Source organism: Seriola lalandi, unplaced genomic scaffold (genome assembly GCF_002814215.2).
Source record: "Seriola lalandi dorsalis isolate HSWRI2012SDOR001 ecotype SW California unplaced genomic scaffold, Sedor1 jcf7180002054474, whole genome shotgun sequence".
Classification (NCBI taxonomy): Eukaryota; Metazoa; Chordata; class Actinopteri; order Carangiformes; family Carangidae; genus Seriola; species Seriola lalandi.
Window position 1 is genome coordinate 684,619 of NW_019525027.1, and position 14,758 is coordinate 699,376.

Sequence of the window (14,758 nt, forward strand, 5' to 3'; positions counted from 1 at the left end):
TGGACATCATTTTTCTCAGGTCCCAATCAGCCTATATAGCAAAGAATAAAGCTCGGGTCTTAGGAGGTTAAAAGAATAGTCTTGACATTTTATGACATATACTTACTGAACTTTGAGTTAGATGAGAATAGTGTTACCACTTTCTTATCTGTATGCTAACCAAGCTACAGCCAGGAGATGGTTAGTTTGCCGGTTAGCTGCAAACAGGAGAAAAGTTGGCCTGGCTCTGTCAGGCTAGGGGTTTGCACTTTGGGTTTTGATTTGAAGTTTTAGCAGTACTGTTAGATTAGTTAGGACCTTTGGACACAGCCAGACTATCTTCCCTTGTTTCCAGCCTTTTGCTAAGCTAAGCTAATGCAGTATCAATCCTCTCTTACTCATGAAGGAAAGCATATTTCACAAAACGTTTAACTATTGCTGTAAGGTTTTTGAGCTTAAAGCTGGTTAATCATTGGTTTGACTCCATTTGCAGGTGTGTTACCATGAGTAGAAAAGTGTGTGTGAGAGAGACTTGTTGTTTTTAAGGTTTTTTTTTTTTTCGTGGCTGACATGCCAGAATGCCTGCTGTGAACAGAGTCTGTTTACAGGTATCTGTACACTTTGGTTCTTGTCTATTAAAAGATGTTGAAAGTACAATTAACAGCGCAGAAACACTAGCTGAAATACACACAACTCATATAAATGCCACAAATGTATCATGAACAAATAGTAATAAAATCCCTGTGCGGAAACATGCTACTTGTTGAATGTAAGCAGTGTCATCACTTCTGTGTGAAAGAATTTCATTCATCTCAAAATGCAGTTTATCTCAGGACTAAAGATATCTCCCATGTGTCCTCTCATTTAAACTTCCTTACTGTCTGTATGTCTTTACCTTATTCTAAAGTTTCTCCATATCTTAATTTTTCTCTGCCACTTGTTCTTTTATGTCGACCTCTTGATATCTCTCATTTTCTTTCTGTCCCTCACTCCTTTACAATACAACTGGACTACAAGACTACGAAAAAGACAAAAGAGTGACACTGACAAATGGACTTACTTTGTCTGGCCCTGTTCTATCCTGTTTCCAGGTGATTAGCTACACTGTGTGGGCTTTTGAGCAAGGGATGGCCTGTGGCTAGGTTAATCAGATTTTGATGAATGGTAGCTCTTTCAGTCATCTCTGAAGCACAAGTTATTTCATTTTTGTAGTGTGATATGCAATGAAAATTTCTTGCATTCAACTCATTAAATTGGGCTTTGCAATGTTGTCCTCTAGGCTATGTTTCACATCTACCCCGTAATTAGCTCTCTGAGCTAACACAGATGGCTAAATAAAAAAGTGGCATTAAAGTTTTGCCAGGTAACATGTTTTTATGGAGTATTTCCTGCCATAGAGGTGCATCTCTTCCTGTGGGTGTCGAATCAACTGACGGTAAGTAGAGCATAACTGAACTGAAAACACTCATCTCAGACACCATGAAATCATAAAAAAGAGAAACTTTGACAAAGCCTTCATGTTTAGTGCAAAAGCATTACAGTATCTTGTGGGAGTACCTGTAGGTGTTTTTCAAAGAATAAGCATCAAAAGACAAAAATGTCTCAGATATCTGCAGCTAAGTTGCCATGCGCAGACACCACAAGGAAGATTCTGTTCAGTAGGTGGGGAGGAAATTGCTCACTCTGAAACCCACTACCATTCATTTCAGTCAGAAAATCCTGCCATGATTCTTTAATTTTAGGGATATTCTTTAAATGTTAAAACACCATGATGCTCTTTAGCGCGAGTCTGTAATAAGGTTGTTTTTGAGGCTGTGTGTGTTCAGGTTCAACCTCACATACAGTATCGACAATTGGTCAGTGAATTGGTCCTATTGAAAGAACATTGACAAAAGTAAAATATTTGATTAATGGTGCAAAATGTGCTTGATGGTGGATTCTGGGATGTTTGTAACACTTAAAGGGAAAGTGCATCAAACCCATCAAAGTCTGTTTACAGGTCTTGAGGAGTTCTACTGCACATGGGAAAAGTTGTATAAAGACTTCTGTGGCTCCAGAGGGAGCTGTGCCAAGTCTGATAAACTAGATCAAATGGCATATCTCATCTAACCATTAACAAGTTTGAAAAAAAAAAAAAAAGAAAAAAAATTAGTCTGGTGTTTTGGAGTGAGTTTATCAGACCTCTGTAGCACTTCATCTCCACCTCTGGTTAACGACTGGAGGATATTTTAGCCGCTACAATAATACCAGACCTGAATGACCAAACTGTTGACAGTCGAGTTGCATTGTAGGTAATGAAGGCCACAGGTTTTTGACAAGGAAGAAGAATGCAGGGAAAAAAAGACAATATTTATAACATCAATTTTGCTTTTTTTTTTTTTTTTTTTTTTTTTTTTTTTTTAAAAAGAAAAATAAATTGTCCATGACGAGTCTGAGTGTTATAGAAGTACCATGCTAAAGTGTTGGAGTACTATTTCAATATATCCAGTTTCTGGTGCCTGTATTAGTCACTACCCTAAATATGCACCATGGGAGCAAACAGATCTGCAATCTAATAAAACAAATTTTCACATTGAATGTAGCTTCTTCTTTCTTTGGACACACACAGACCACATTTGTCATAATGTATACAACTCCTTTACCCCAACTAAGACTATTTCAGATTAAACACGACAGACCTGCATGCAGATTTTGTCAAACTGTTCCCCAACTTAGATGATTTCTCTTGATTTTTTTTTAATATATATTATATCTTAACACAAAATGCACAAAAACGAAAGTGCAACAAGTTTGTATGAATATTACTTGACAGAATAGTTCCAATTATTTCACTTGAACTTGATGCTTAAAATATAGAAATCCTCAGAAATGATAAATATTTGCGTTCTGGTGTTAAAGGGAAGCTTACTGGACAGTTGTTCAAAATGACCCCGATGTCTTAACACATTTGCACATACTTTATGCACATTGAAGAAAAGTAGACTTTTGTACAATATCTCACTAAATATATTTACATGACATACAATTCGCCATCAGTGCAATACATAGGAATGTTGCATATTTACCAAATGTTAGACTCTTTCCTTTATGAAGAAAAATAATTCCAATGACAGAAGCTGATATAACTAATGTGTAAAGTAACATGTGCAACTTTCATATTGGTTAACAGCTTCACAGGAAATAAAAAAAATAAAATCTTAGTACCACCCTTTCAACAATCAAATAGTAAGCATTGAAAAAGTAATAGATCACATGTACATATATATCTTCATACATGTAATGGATTGCTTTTGTACAAATATTTTATATAACTTTGGCAGTTTATCAGGAACAAAGTTATCGGAAAAATATGAAACAATAATATCAAACTGTCAGCAATGTCATGTAAGCTTGCCTTCCAAAGCTCATGTTCACAGTGGTCATTCAGAAAGGCTGGAAGCCGATGGCTGAAAACTAAGAACAAAAAGCCAAAGAAAAAGAAAACGTTTCCATCCTTTCTGCTAAGACTGTTAGGACTGGAGGCTGTCGTCATTGTTGTCATGGTTATAAAATTACAAACACCTATGAAGGTTTACATAGCAGTCATCGCCATTTAAAAAAACATGGTATATTTTCAGGTCGACTTAAAATACAAACAGTTTGAAGGCAAGGGGACAGGACCCTGCTCGGTGGTCACTGTGGAATCATGGGAGAGACATGACCGAGAAGAGGACATGCACAACAGTGCTGTGTGGAAGAACGTGAAGCCGAAAAACGAGGGTGCAAAATGAAAGACTTTGCAACAATCAAAACGCCACACGGTCAGAAAATGACTTACACCGGACAAATTAATCGAGCAAATTTCAAACATACTAAGTTCACCATAATTCATATACGTTGGTTTTGTTCTTTTTTTTCACTGGTTTGGCACTTTATTGGAACAAATCTCTGTTCAAAAAGACTAAATGTTGTACAAAAGGTATTTCATGTCTCGTTAACATAACTTGTAGAATATAGTACTTAATAGTAAGCATACGGTAAGTAAACACTTGTACATACTGTAGTTTTAAAATGAACATTCCAACAGATGTTTTACGCACATGCACAAAAACAAACAAACAAACACAACTCTCTCTCCCTCTCTCGCACTGCCTCGCCACATTTGGGCCTCCTCTGCTTCTCTTTGGACAATCTCAGGCTGTTTCCAGCCTCTCTCTCCCGAAAGAACAACTGTTGCTACTGCTCTTTCTCTTTCTCCTTCTCCTCCTTCTCTTTCTCTCTGTCGCTCACTTAAGACAACACAACTCTGTTAATACTGCATTTATTTTTTGCTGCACATTACGACACTTCCTCTGTCGAGCGTGTGTCTGTCTTGAGACGCACAAACTCTTTGGCCACCTCGTCGTTGGTCCTTTGAGAGAGTATCCTCATGATGGTGAGGCCCGTTTCGTCCATGGAGATGCTTTTCACCAGGGGGTAGCAGGCGGAGCAGCTGCCCTTGTCCACCAGCTCCCGGAGCTGGATGACTGTCATGCCGATGATGCGGTCCTCTCGGGCAAAGCAGTAGTCCTTTACTGAAACATGCAGCTCGTAGGCCTCTGGACCATGTTCATTACTCAGAACACTGGGAGAAATGACACAGGGAGGTAAGAGAGGTGAAATTCAAACATGTTAACATAATGCAAACTTAGAAATTATTTACTCTTATGAAATACTGCTCTTGAAATACCTGGCATAAAATAAAATTTACACTGTAAGGTTTACCAAATGAGTCCAGATGCTATCAAGTAAGTTGTAAGAGACTTAGAAGTATACTACATTGACTTTGATGTACTTTTCTTAATATCATTCCAACCTAATGAAAAGCCCAAAGTCTTGTTCTGCAGAATTGCAGACGAGTGTAAAGCAGCTGCTTTTTGGACACAGTAAAAAGAGTGGCTGGGAGACATTTCCCCAGTGAAAAGCCTGCCTATTGTATGTGGGGCTGTGATGTGACAATTCAATCATGCTTGCAAGTGAAATGAATGTTTCTATTCAAATGAGTCATCAACTTAATGGCTTCATAAAATTCAAATGACAATGCCAGGAGCAAATCTATATGCAGATGGCACTGGGCTCTCACTGATCATGCTGTTGTTGCTACAACTCAGCCTCAGATCACTTATAGCTCTGTGACTTTGCTTGGCTTGGCTCTGAGAATTGGGGACAAGCTTATAGACTGCTGAAGCAGTGTCTTGACTTATGTTTTCAAAACAGCAAAAGTGCTGCTAAAGCAACTGCATTCCATTCAATGCTTAGAACATTTAGGGGAGGGTGGGGGTTGACAGGTAGGTTTTACAGGTATTATGGAGTATATAAATTGCTGCAGGCTATTTTGCAGTGTGCAGATAACACACTGAATACAAGATTGAAGGTGTGGCAGCATAAGGTACAGAATGCTGTACATTATTTTGTAGAGTGCATATAGGCAGATAAAAGGCTGCATAATAATTATAGCCTTAAAGAACACACACCCTCTTCTCTCCACCCTTGTAACTAACAGGAAGAAGGCTGGATTACTCACTACTGGAATGTTTCATTGTACTTTGGTGACCAATTGTTATTCTTGGTCTTGGTGCTGAATTTGCGCTTCTTGTCAGCCAGGTGCGGTCCCACGGCGTTGACCTCTACAAACGGACGGAACATGGCATTGGTCTGCCAGATGAGGTTGTTCACAGCGATCACTGAGAGATACAGAGGAAATTATAACCAGCAACATCACAGATATAAGACAGAAAAGGAAAAATCCACGTCAGACAGTAAAGCTGGTTAAACCTGTGTATTCCGGGCTCCATTTTCTATTTTTGGAAGCATTTTTATCTTATTCCCCCAGATAACTGAGTAAATGTAGAAAATGTCATATGATGCTGAGATACTGTCAGAGCAACTACAATAGAGTTTGATAGCAAAAACGTTTCCACTTGTGTGCAACATTAATGGTAAACATCTCAGGATGTCAGTGCTTGTGAATATCACTGCAAAGATTTCTTTAAAGAGTCAACATTTTTCTGTGACATTAAAAAAATGTACAGGAATATATCCATTGTGAAGGAGGCGGAGCAACTGATTGGACACAAAAAAGCTACATTTTGAGTTTTGTTCTCTAATGAAAAATAAAAATAGGAAAATGTTGAAAACAGATGCAAAAAAAAAGCTAAACAGCAGGACTTCAACCTCTAATAATGTACTTTCCTTTTATAGAAATATCCATATGTGGTTGCCATAGTAACCTAACTGCCATTCACATTGTCATATTACTGCTGCTGGCTGATTATAGATGATTGCCAGCTGTAGTGCATATGGTGCTGCTGTGGGAGGTGCAACAGATACAGTATCATTTCAGCTATGTGGGTGATGTTTTAAGCTGAGTCCAATTTTTGTTACTGAAAATGAGAGGGCTATAATTGACAAATGTGTGATTATAGAAAGGGACAAATGGTAGTGCCTATTTAAACAAGGAAATTACACAAGAATCCAAACATTTAAAAATAACTGAAGAAAAGCATTTGTAAATGCAAAAAGGAGTTAGAATGTGTACACATCATAAATGCATTCATTTGTACTTTGATAACATATTTGGTGTACCATTCATAGACTGGAGTCTGAAACAAGTAAGAGTCCTCAGCCACGCTATTGGCTCTGTGAGGCTGTACTTAGTGACAGCAGTGCTTTGAGCTAAATGCGAACGTCATCATGCTAACATGATCGCAACAACAATGCTATCGTGCTGATAATAAGAAGGTATATTTACCATGTTCATTTTAGCATGCTAATGTTTGCTAATTAGCATTAAACATAGCTGAGGCTGATGGGAATATCAAAAGTGTTGCACAAACTAATATTGTGACCTCCCTATGGTGCCATATGAAAAGTTAAAGGGTTACCAGACTTATTACAATTCAGCCTGAGGTAGACATAAACGTGTTTACCAAATTTAATGGCAATAAATACCTCATGCTGGTGCTAAAGAAAAAGTCAAGGGATCATCAAAGCTACTAGGATTCATCCTTCTGGGAGCACCAGTTTTTGTAACAAATTTCACTGCAATCCATCCAGTAGGTGATGAGATTTGAGTCTGGACCAACCGGGCATCCATAAACCCATGCTGCAATGCTAGCTTTATGACAAAAGTACAGACAATAAAAACACAGATGATTCAGATCTTTAAATCATAAATGATGGAACATTTTTATAGCCTCAGCAAGAACAGAAAAGAAATCTACAGCATAACTCCAGCTGTGGTTTTGGCCTTCCGTATAATGGCTTTAATTATGGCATCAGCAATCTTTCAGATGCTAATTTCCTAATGTTTTTGTCTGTGAAACGAGCTTCAGGACTATACAACAATGCTCCTGATCGTGGCCCCAGCACCACTATCACATAAATGAGATTACCACCATGAGCTGTCCGTGACGAGCCTTTGAACATTTGCAGGTGTGAATACATTTGAATAGAAATGATGAAAAGCAGGTCTGAGTATAGGAAAAAAGCTCACCCTTCACGCTGACTTTGTGCTCTCCAGTGCCAGGGTGAGAGATGAGATTCACTTGCATCGACACCTCCCCCACCGATCCGTTGGATGACTGACCTGGACACATACCAAAACAGCAACAGGAGAATTGGACAGAGGCATAATGAAAATCAGAGAGAATGGAGGAGAGGCAGAGAGGGAGCAGGCAGAGAAATAGAGAGATCAGGAAACAGAAACAAAAGAGAGAGAGGATGAGAGGACAGAATCCAAAACTGTGGGTGCGGCTTTTTTTTTGTATCCAGAAATTGATCCCTAAAAAAAGGTGTGTTAACAGCTCTCTGTGTGTCAAAGCTAAAAAACTGAACCTAAAAAACAACAGTAGGGGAGTAGAGTACTTTCACCCCCATGGTAGCACATAGCAAGCACAGGCAGGGTTTCCGGCTTCAGGCTGAACATGAACAACAAGAGGGGGGAAAAAAAACACAAGACACATAAAATAATCTGCCTGGTTTGAAAGCCATGAAAGAGGCAGATGGTGTGAGGGGATGCACTAAATAAATGATGTTCTACGTGATGAAATCATCAAACTGTTCAACTCAATATAAATATAAAGAAAGCACTGGATTTGACTGCATGCAGAGAATCAAGTGGAAAGGAAAACAATATAATATATCAAAAGAATGTAGTGAGGGGACAAGAGTGAACAAGAGGAAAGGAGAAGAAATACTCCTTTTGGGCCATGACACTCTGCACAGTTACGTCAGCATTACAGTTTCAATCACACTGGACTTGTTGTTGCCAGGAAACAATTACAATTGATTGCTGACCATGTGTCTCACTTTGCCAGATGCAGCGAGTCCTGCCCATCTCAGCTGCCTCTAACAACTGCCTTGTGTTTCACCCAGCCTGGGACCAACAGATGAACAGTGGAAGGCTAGCGCCGGTGTGGTTGATGAAGGGGCATGCTGATCCAATCGCTAATCAATATGTGCCAAACATGCAGTGCCCATTATAGCTGGTAATGAAGAAACAAGCCTTGTGATTTATTGTAATGAGACCCTGAGAGGCTGAGGGAGACTGAAAAACATTCCTGCTGCACAATTAAGCACTGGACTTGTGGGAAATTAACAGGGCAATGCTACAGTACATTTACCTCAGCCATCAGCTCAAAAAATTTATTAAATAAATAACTTCTTTATGTTTTTTTGATGGAAGTCAGAGGCAAGACACTATCAGGCTTGAATACAGCAGACTGTGGAGGGGACAGATTGAAAGCCATTGGAGAGAGGAGCGTGAAAAAGATGAATGGCACACAAAGAAGATAAAGTGAGGAGGGTTAGCAGATGAAGTGAGAGAAATGTGAACAAAGGAACTAACAGATAAGAAACGTGAGTTTTAGGCATCAGATGTTGCAGTCACGCTGTTTAATTCATTGAATTTATTTTCCCTTTGCTGTGTCAAACAAAGGTGTTCCCCCTAGCCAATACACCAAGTGGTAAATCAACAGACCTCTTCATAAGAAAAAAGCTGTGAAACACTCACATGAAATGACTGTATGAGGAAAGATGTGTTTATTTGTGTTAGTTAGTACTGTACTTTCACTGAGGCATAGAGCAGCCATACAACCTCAGCCTGCTCCCTAACAAACAGAGACACATATGCGTCCAAGCACACACTTGACAGGAATAAACCAGTGCATGCCTCGGTCTCAATGTGTCGCTGTCAGAGCAAAGGGGTTGGTGATTAATGAATCAGTGTCCACTGTGCTACATCAGGCATCAGCACATCCCCACACTGTTTACTGACCTAATGCACATCAACCACCTCAGTACCTCCACTTATAGACATCACATTAGACCACCACAGATAAAGAACGACAACACGGTTCAACCTCAGAGGGTGGGGGGAGGGATGGGATGAGAGATTTAGAGAGGGAGGAATAGGAGAAACACATCGAGCAAATCTCAAAATAGAACACAGCGAAACACTGTGCGTCTATGCCCATCTGCCAGTCAGTGAGAGCAGCAGCGCCGATTGGTCCGCTGGCCGCCTCGCTGACGAGCTTTTTCCCATTGCCATTCTGTTTCCTGCCGCCTGCCTATGCAGCGTTCTGCAAGGCTGAACACACTGAGGCAACCAGGAGCTTTAAGCTTCAACGCCCCACTGGGCTGAATTCCCTCTCCAATCTCTCCGGACACCTGAAGGTATTTCTGATTTTTTACAGAGACGGATGGGGGGAAAAAAAGTTCCATACAGAGACGGATGAATGAGACAACAACGCATAAAAATGTATCAGGAGGAGGAGGAGAGAAAGAGCGCACAAGGGGGGATTTATAGATTTACACTGCACATATATCTGAAATACAGTATTTCATGACAGTGTTTTTATGTGTTTCCAATCGGAGAGAGAGAAAAGGCATGGGAGGATTCGAACCCTTCAGGGTATGGGGTGAAAAGGCCACGGATAACTTTTTTTTTTTTTACAGTGAAAGAGACAAATGACTTATACATTGAGGGAAAAAATGCAATTATTGCAATGTCCATTGCACATATAAGCCTAAAGACAATAAAGTGACACAGAGAGATCCACAGCACACACATGCTGCAATGAAAAGGGAGCTAAGACTGATGGGAAACAGCACAATGTTGAAGTTAAACAAGCCAGGGCTGGAGTCACATTATTTTCAATCTGGAGGCAACAAGACTAATATATAAATATATGATTATAGCATTGGAAGGCTGCAGACATGAAATGTAAAAACTGTGAACAACAGTTGCGACAAATGTGAATAAACCATTTCACTATCAGAGTTGAACAAGATTCATTAGAATATGTTTACGAACCGGTGCCTCAGAAAAGTGCTAATGTGCTGCTGAACAATAGTACCCACAGTCTGTGCTTTTTCACACCTTTCTGGACACTTTCACCATCTAAGCATCTTTTAAGCATAATTTTGTCAACATTTCTTGTTTTTATAGCAGCCTCCTTTCAGTGTGAACCAGAAAGCAGCTCTTTACCCAAACGTTTTTCAGTATTTGAATGCTGAAGTAAATCCACTCCCTGAAGTGAAACTTAACGGAGCCCAGCCTTGGCTCAAACTAAAGCATCCTTACCTTGAGAGGTTTGGGTGCATATATATTTCTTGATCAAGGCATCTGTAGGTTGAGTGTAAAGGCTGAGAGCATATTTGAGGGACTTCATATCGGGGCTCTTTTCGAGGAAGGTTTTCTTCAGCCCGTTTCCTCCAGCATGGAAGTATTGCTGCAAAAAAGACCAGCTCATATTTATAGTATTCCAGGGTAAAACAGAAACTTTGAAATAACTTGGGAACATGATGGTATCCTCCTTTGACTTTATACATGACAGCAGGTTATTGTTGGCTGAAAAATAGCCTAGGATCATATGGACAGTATGCATTTTACGAGGAGGAGCAAACACACACAGAGACCAGACAAGCGACAGCAGTAATTGTTACGTTTGTGGCTAATTACCATGCATTTAAATCTGAAACCAATGCTTGGATGGTTAATACACATTTGTGCTGATAAGCCTGATAGTTGAGGACAAACAAGGCTTTGCTCTCTTTTCAAAGGCTGTCACCACTCCCACATGTGGAAGGTGGGAGGGTGGCCATGGACAGATCTTATCAAGAAAGGAGGCTTTGCTGAATGCCACTGAATCTACAGTGAACAGAAGTCCTAGGAGACACAATTTTCAACTCATTCTACCTTTTATTCGTCTTTGCTTGTTATAAATGGACTGCACTTAAATGGCACTTTTCTAGTCTTTGAGACAACTCAAAGCATTTTTCAATAAATGCCACATTCACCCATTCACAATCATAAATCACACCCATACACTGATGGGAAAGCCATCAGGGGCAATTTGTGGTTGGTATCTTGCCCCGGGGAGGAGCAGAGGATCAAACCACAAACCTTCTGATTACTAGACCTAACCTGCTCTAGCTCCTGAGATCACTTTTGCTAGCTTTCCTGGGTTGTAACAGACTAATCTCATATCCTTAGAGCCACTGGACAAGAATAAATACAGTAGATAGAGATAGGGTCCATATATCGTACACACACTATCTTCATCAGACATGAAACGATGCCCCTATAGAGAAGGTGATGGTAAATATTTTTTGACTGATGTCAGGTCAGTACTTGGCAGCGGCTTGACACAGTAGGAGGCACTGTTTTCTGCCTCACCAGTGACTTATGAGTCACAGTTTGACTGACGTGTGCCTCTCGTGAAGGCATCCATTGGGTGAGTCACGGGTGGAATTTATCGAGAGACAGAAAATCAAGCAGCACACACTCGCAAGGAAACTGCACATATTTCAGCAAAAAGTTGGTTTAAAAATAAATGTATATTTGTACATACATTTTATTAATACAAGTTTACGCTTTCCGTTACATGAGCATAGAAACCGAGGCTAAGATTACCATAAGAAATGATTGCTTAAAGTAACATCCTGGGAGCCTGAAAGAAGTACTGTGCTTCTTTTTTAAAAATATTATAATGGTATAAACTACCCCTCGTCATGATTTCCCAACATTATTCAGGAACAAATCAAGACGTTCAGTATTTACAGTATGTGGGTATACAAGAGTTTTGTTTCATTTATTATCAAGCATATGTGCTGTGGTTATACTCATGTTTCATTCAAAATCACCTTGTCATGGCATCACGACCGATAGAAGTGTACTAGTCGAGAAAATGCTGCCTCATGTTGGAATATGTCTTCAATATTACTGCTACGCTGCACTGCTATACCCCCTCTGGCAAAACCAACCAGCCGACCCAGCAGAATCAACCTGCAAGCTTAAAATATCACCCAGCCTCTGGCAAAATCACCTGCCAACATGCCACCCTTCCTCCATTTCCTCTTTCATTTGTTTCTTTCCGCCTGTTTTTTTCTTATATCCTTATTCCTTGTTTCATTCATTTCTTTTCTTGTTCCTCGTGTCTTTTTGTCAGCCTTTGTTCTTCTCTTCTTCTCTGTCCTCAAGGCTTACCAGGAGGTTTGCATCTTGTGGTGAACCATGGGAGATTACTCTCTTCTCTTGATTGTCGACTTTAACACATGTACACGAACAAGCAAGTAATATCCCATATATTTCCATTTATATAATACCTATATCTGGCTATAGATAAAAAACAGGTGATATGGGTTTATGTCTTTTAATCTTGGAGAAAAGAAAAAAACACATTGCATCTATTCTGAAATACACTGCACACGTAGTCCATCCATGTATATAGAAATTTATGTAGTGCATCAAAATTTGGTGAGAAAGATGAAGCAGCTGCTCTTCTTCAACAGTCACTCACAGGTCAGAGTTCAAAGAAAGGAGCAAATGGTACATTATTGGGGATCTGTTAAATGGACTGCATGCTGTCTTTGTTTCATATGGACTCCCTCTGTGGACCAGTGCATTTACACATTATCACACCCATTAGTTCTTACAGGTTCAAAGTTCAGTCCATTTTCAGTGAGATAATCACTAAATGCACTCATGGCTGAATATTCAAGTAGATACACTGCATTTGGCTTTAGTTATCAATCCAAGTAAAAACGGTTAAGCTTGTGAATACACTAATACTAGCATAGTTGTAGTGGTCAGTATACATAGAATAGTTATTTTTCAACACATGCTGCTACCATTTCTTGCCGTTCAGATATTACAGATTTAAATACTGTGTCTGTAGCATTTCGTTATCTGATCTCTTACGGCATTACTCAACTCTGTTAATTGACTGTTCTCAGTGGAATACTGATGAAAAGAATTCCAGCAACATGATTGATCTAAACCTGCAGGTACTTTCCTCAGAGACAACAGAATCAATTAGTTTTCTCAGCACTTTATGATGCAGTGTTCTCCCTGTGGCACCTCACCATAACTCTCCTCTTGTCCCTCTAGAACTGAGGCTTGGTCTTTGGAAACTGTCTCATACCCCTTCACAACAAACAGTCGCACGGCAGGAAATTAACAGTGCTATACTGCATTTCACACTGTCTTTTGCTCAGAGGCTTTGGGCATTTTTCCATATTCTTGGATTTTAATTTTCAATTAAATTAACATTCTGTCATGTGTATCTAAAACTATTATGGTATTTTTTTTCTTCTTGCAACTACATTTTGTCTCCCCAAGAAACATCAAGGAGCCAAGGAGCTGTCACGAGTATCTTTTGCATATGTGGGATGACAGTGAGGAATAATCCGCAAAGGTTTACAGTGTCTTTGTATTTCATGAAATACTCATTTAAGTCAATTTGCATATCTCTGCTCTGCGATGCCTTATGTAGCTCTGCTGTCCTATTTAAAGGTCAAGCTTAACCACCCAGGTGTTTCTTGCTGTACAGCCAACAGTATAATTGAGATAAAACTCACCTTGATGGTGGGAAGCACAAGGTCCATGGCTGCACACTGGCGTGGAGTCAGACTTCTGGCTTCTTCTCGAATTACATGCTCCTGGAGGAATAGCAGATCAAGTTAAATACTCACATCAGCAACTCAAGTCACATTCAGACTATTTTACCACCTTCCTTTAGCATAATGGTCACATATTACATTTATTTACAAAACAGTCATTTAAACTGCAGAGTGTCCGTTACTGTTTCACACCAGCACTCCTGGAGTTTTCCTGATTTGTGAATTGATTATAGCAAATAACATCTGGCACTGTCATATTTCCCAGGTGTTTCAATTTTAAGGCACAGACAAAAAGTTTTAAATATAATTTTTTATGAAAAGAGGCTTCGGAATTAAATCACTGAAGCAAACTCTGATGCAAGCTACAAATGTTGGTCCTACTGGCCGTAGTTTTCTGTGTCTGTCTGTGTTGGTTGCTCAGAATCAATCAACATTCCCACAATGGAAAAAAAAAACTTGTACAATGCGCAGTGCAGTAATATTACACAACACCCTCAAATTATAGGCTGCAGATGAAATACACCTTTATGTGTTTTGTGTTCAGAGGATGACATAGATTAAATCAACCACAAGTCAGTTTTAAACAGATTTCAGAGAACTGGTATGAGATGAAAAACTGGGCTCACTCAATTTGTATTGACTCATCCAGGAATCTCCTCAATGCATGAAAACAATGTCACGGTGTGTCCCAAAATCACAAAAGGCTGCAGGCAGGAGGTACTTCTCTCTAATGAAAACCCCATCATGCCAATACGCGGACACTGTGCTTGTTATTTGTTGATTTTCTTCCATCTTTCAAAAGATTTTGGTAACTCAAATTGATTTTTTCTCTTGATTTCTGAGTACTAATAATAGA

The 14,758-nt window shown here is 39.5% G+C and overlaps 1 protein-coding gene across 1 annotated transcript in view; it reads right to left on the reverse strand.

Moving 5' to 3' along the window:
• Window positions 1–2,698: 2,698 nt before the first annotated feature.
• unc13c (unc-13 homolog C (C. elegans)) overlaps window positions 2,699–14,758 on the reverse strand; it is a 103,479-nt gene continuing 91,419 nt past the window's right edge. The window contains exons 30-34 of the mRNA XM_023411972.2: window positions 13,861–13,941; window positions 10,583–10,730; window positions 7,493–7,585; window positions 5,522–5,681; window positions 2,699–4,582 (exon numbers count right to left, since the gene is read on the reverse strand). Coding sequence (XP_023267740.1) covers window positions 4,297–4,582; window positions 5,522–5,681; window positions 7,493–7,585; window positions 10,583–10,730; window positions 13,861–13,941 — 768 coding nt within the window. The 3' untranslated portion in view covers window positions 2,699–4,296. The remainder of the gene's footprint in view (window positions 4,583–5,521; window positions 5,682–7,492; window positions 7,586–10,582; window positions 10,731–13,860; window positions 13,942–14,758) is intronic.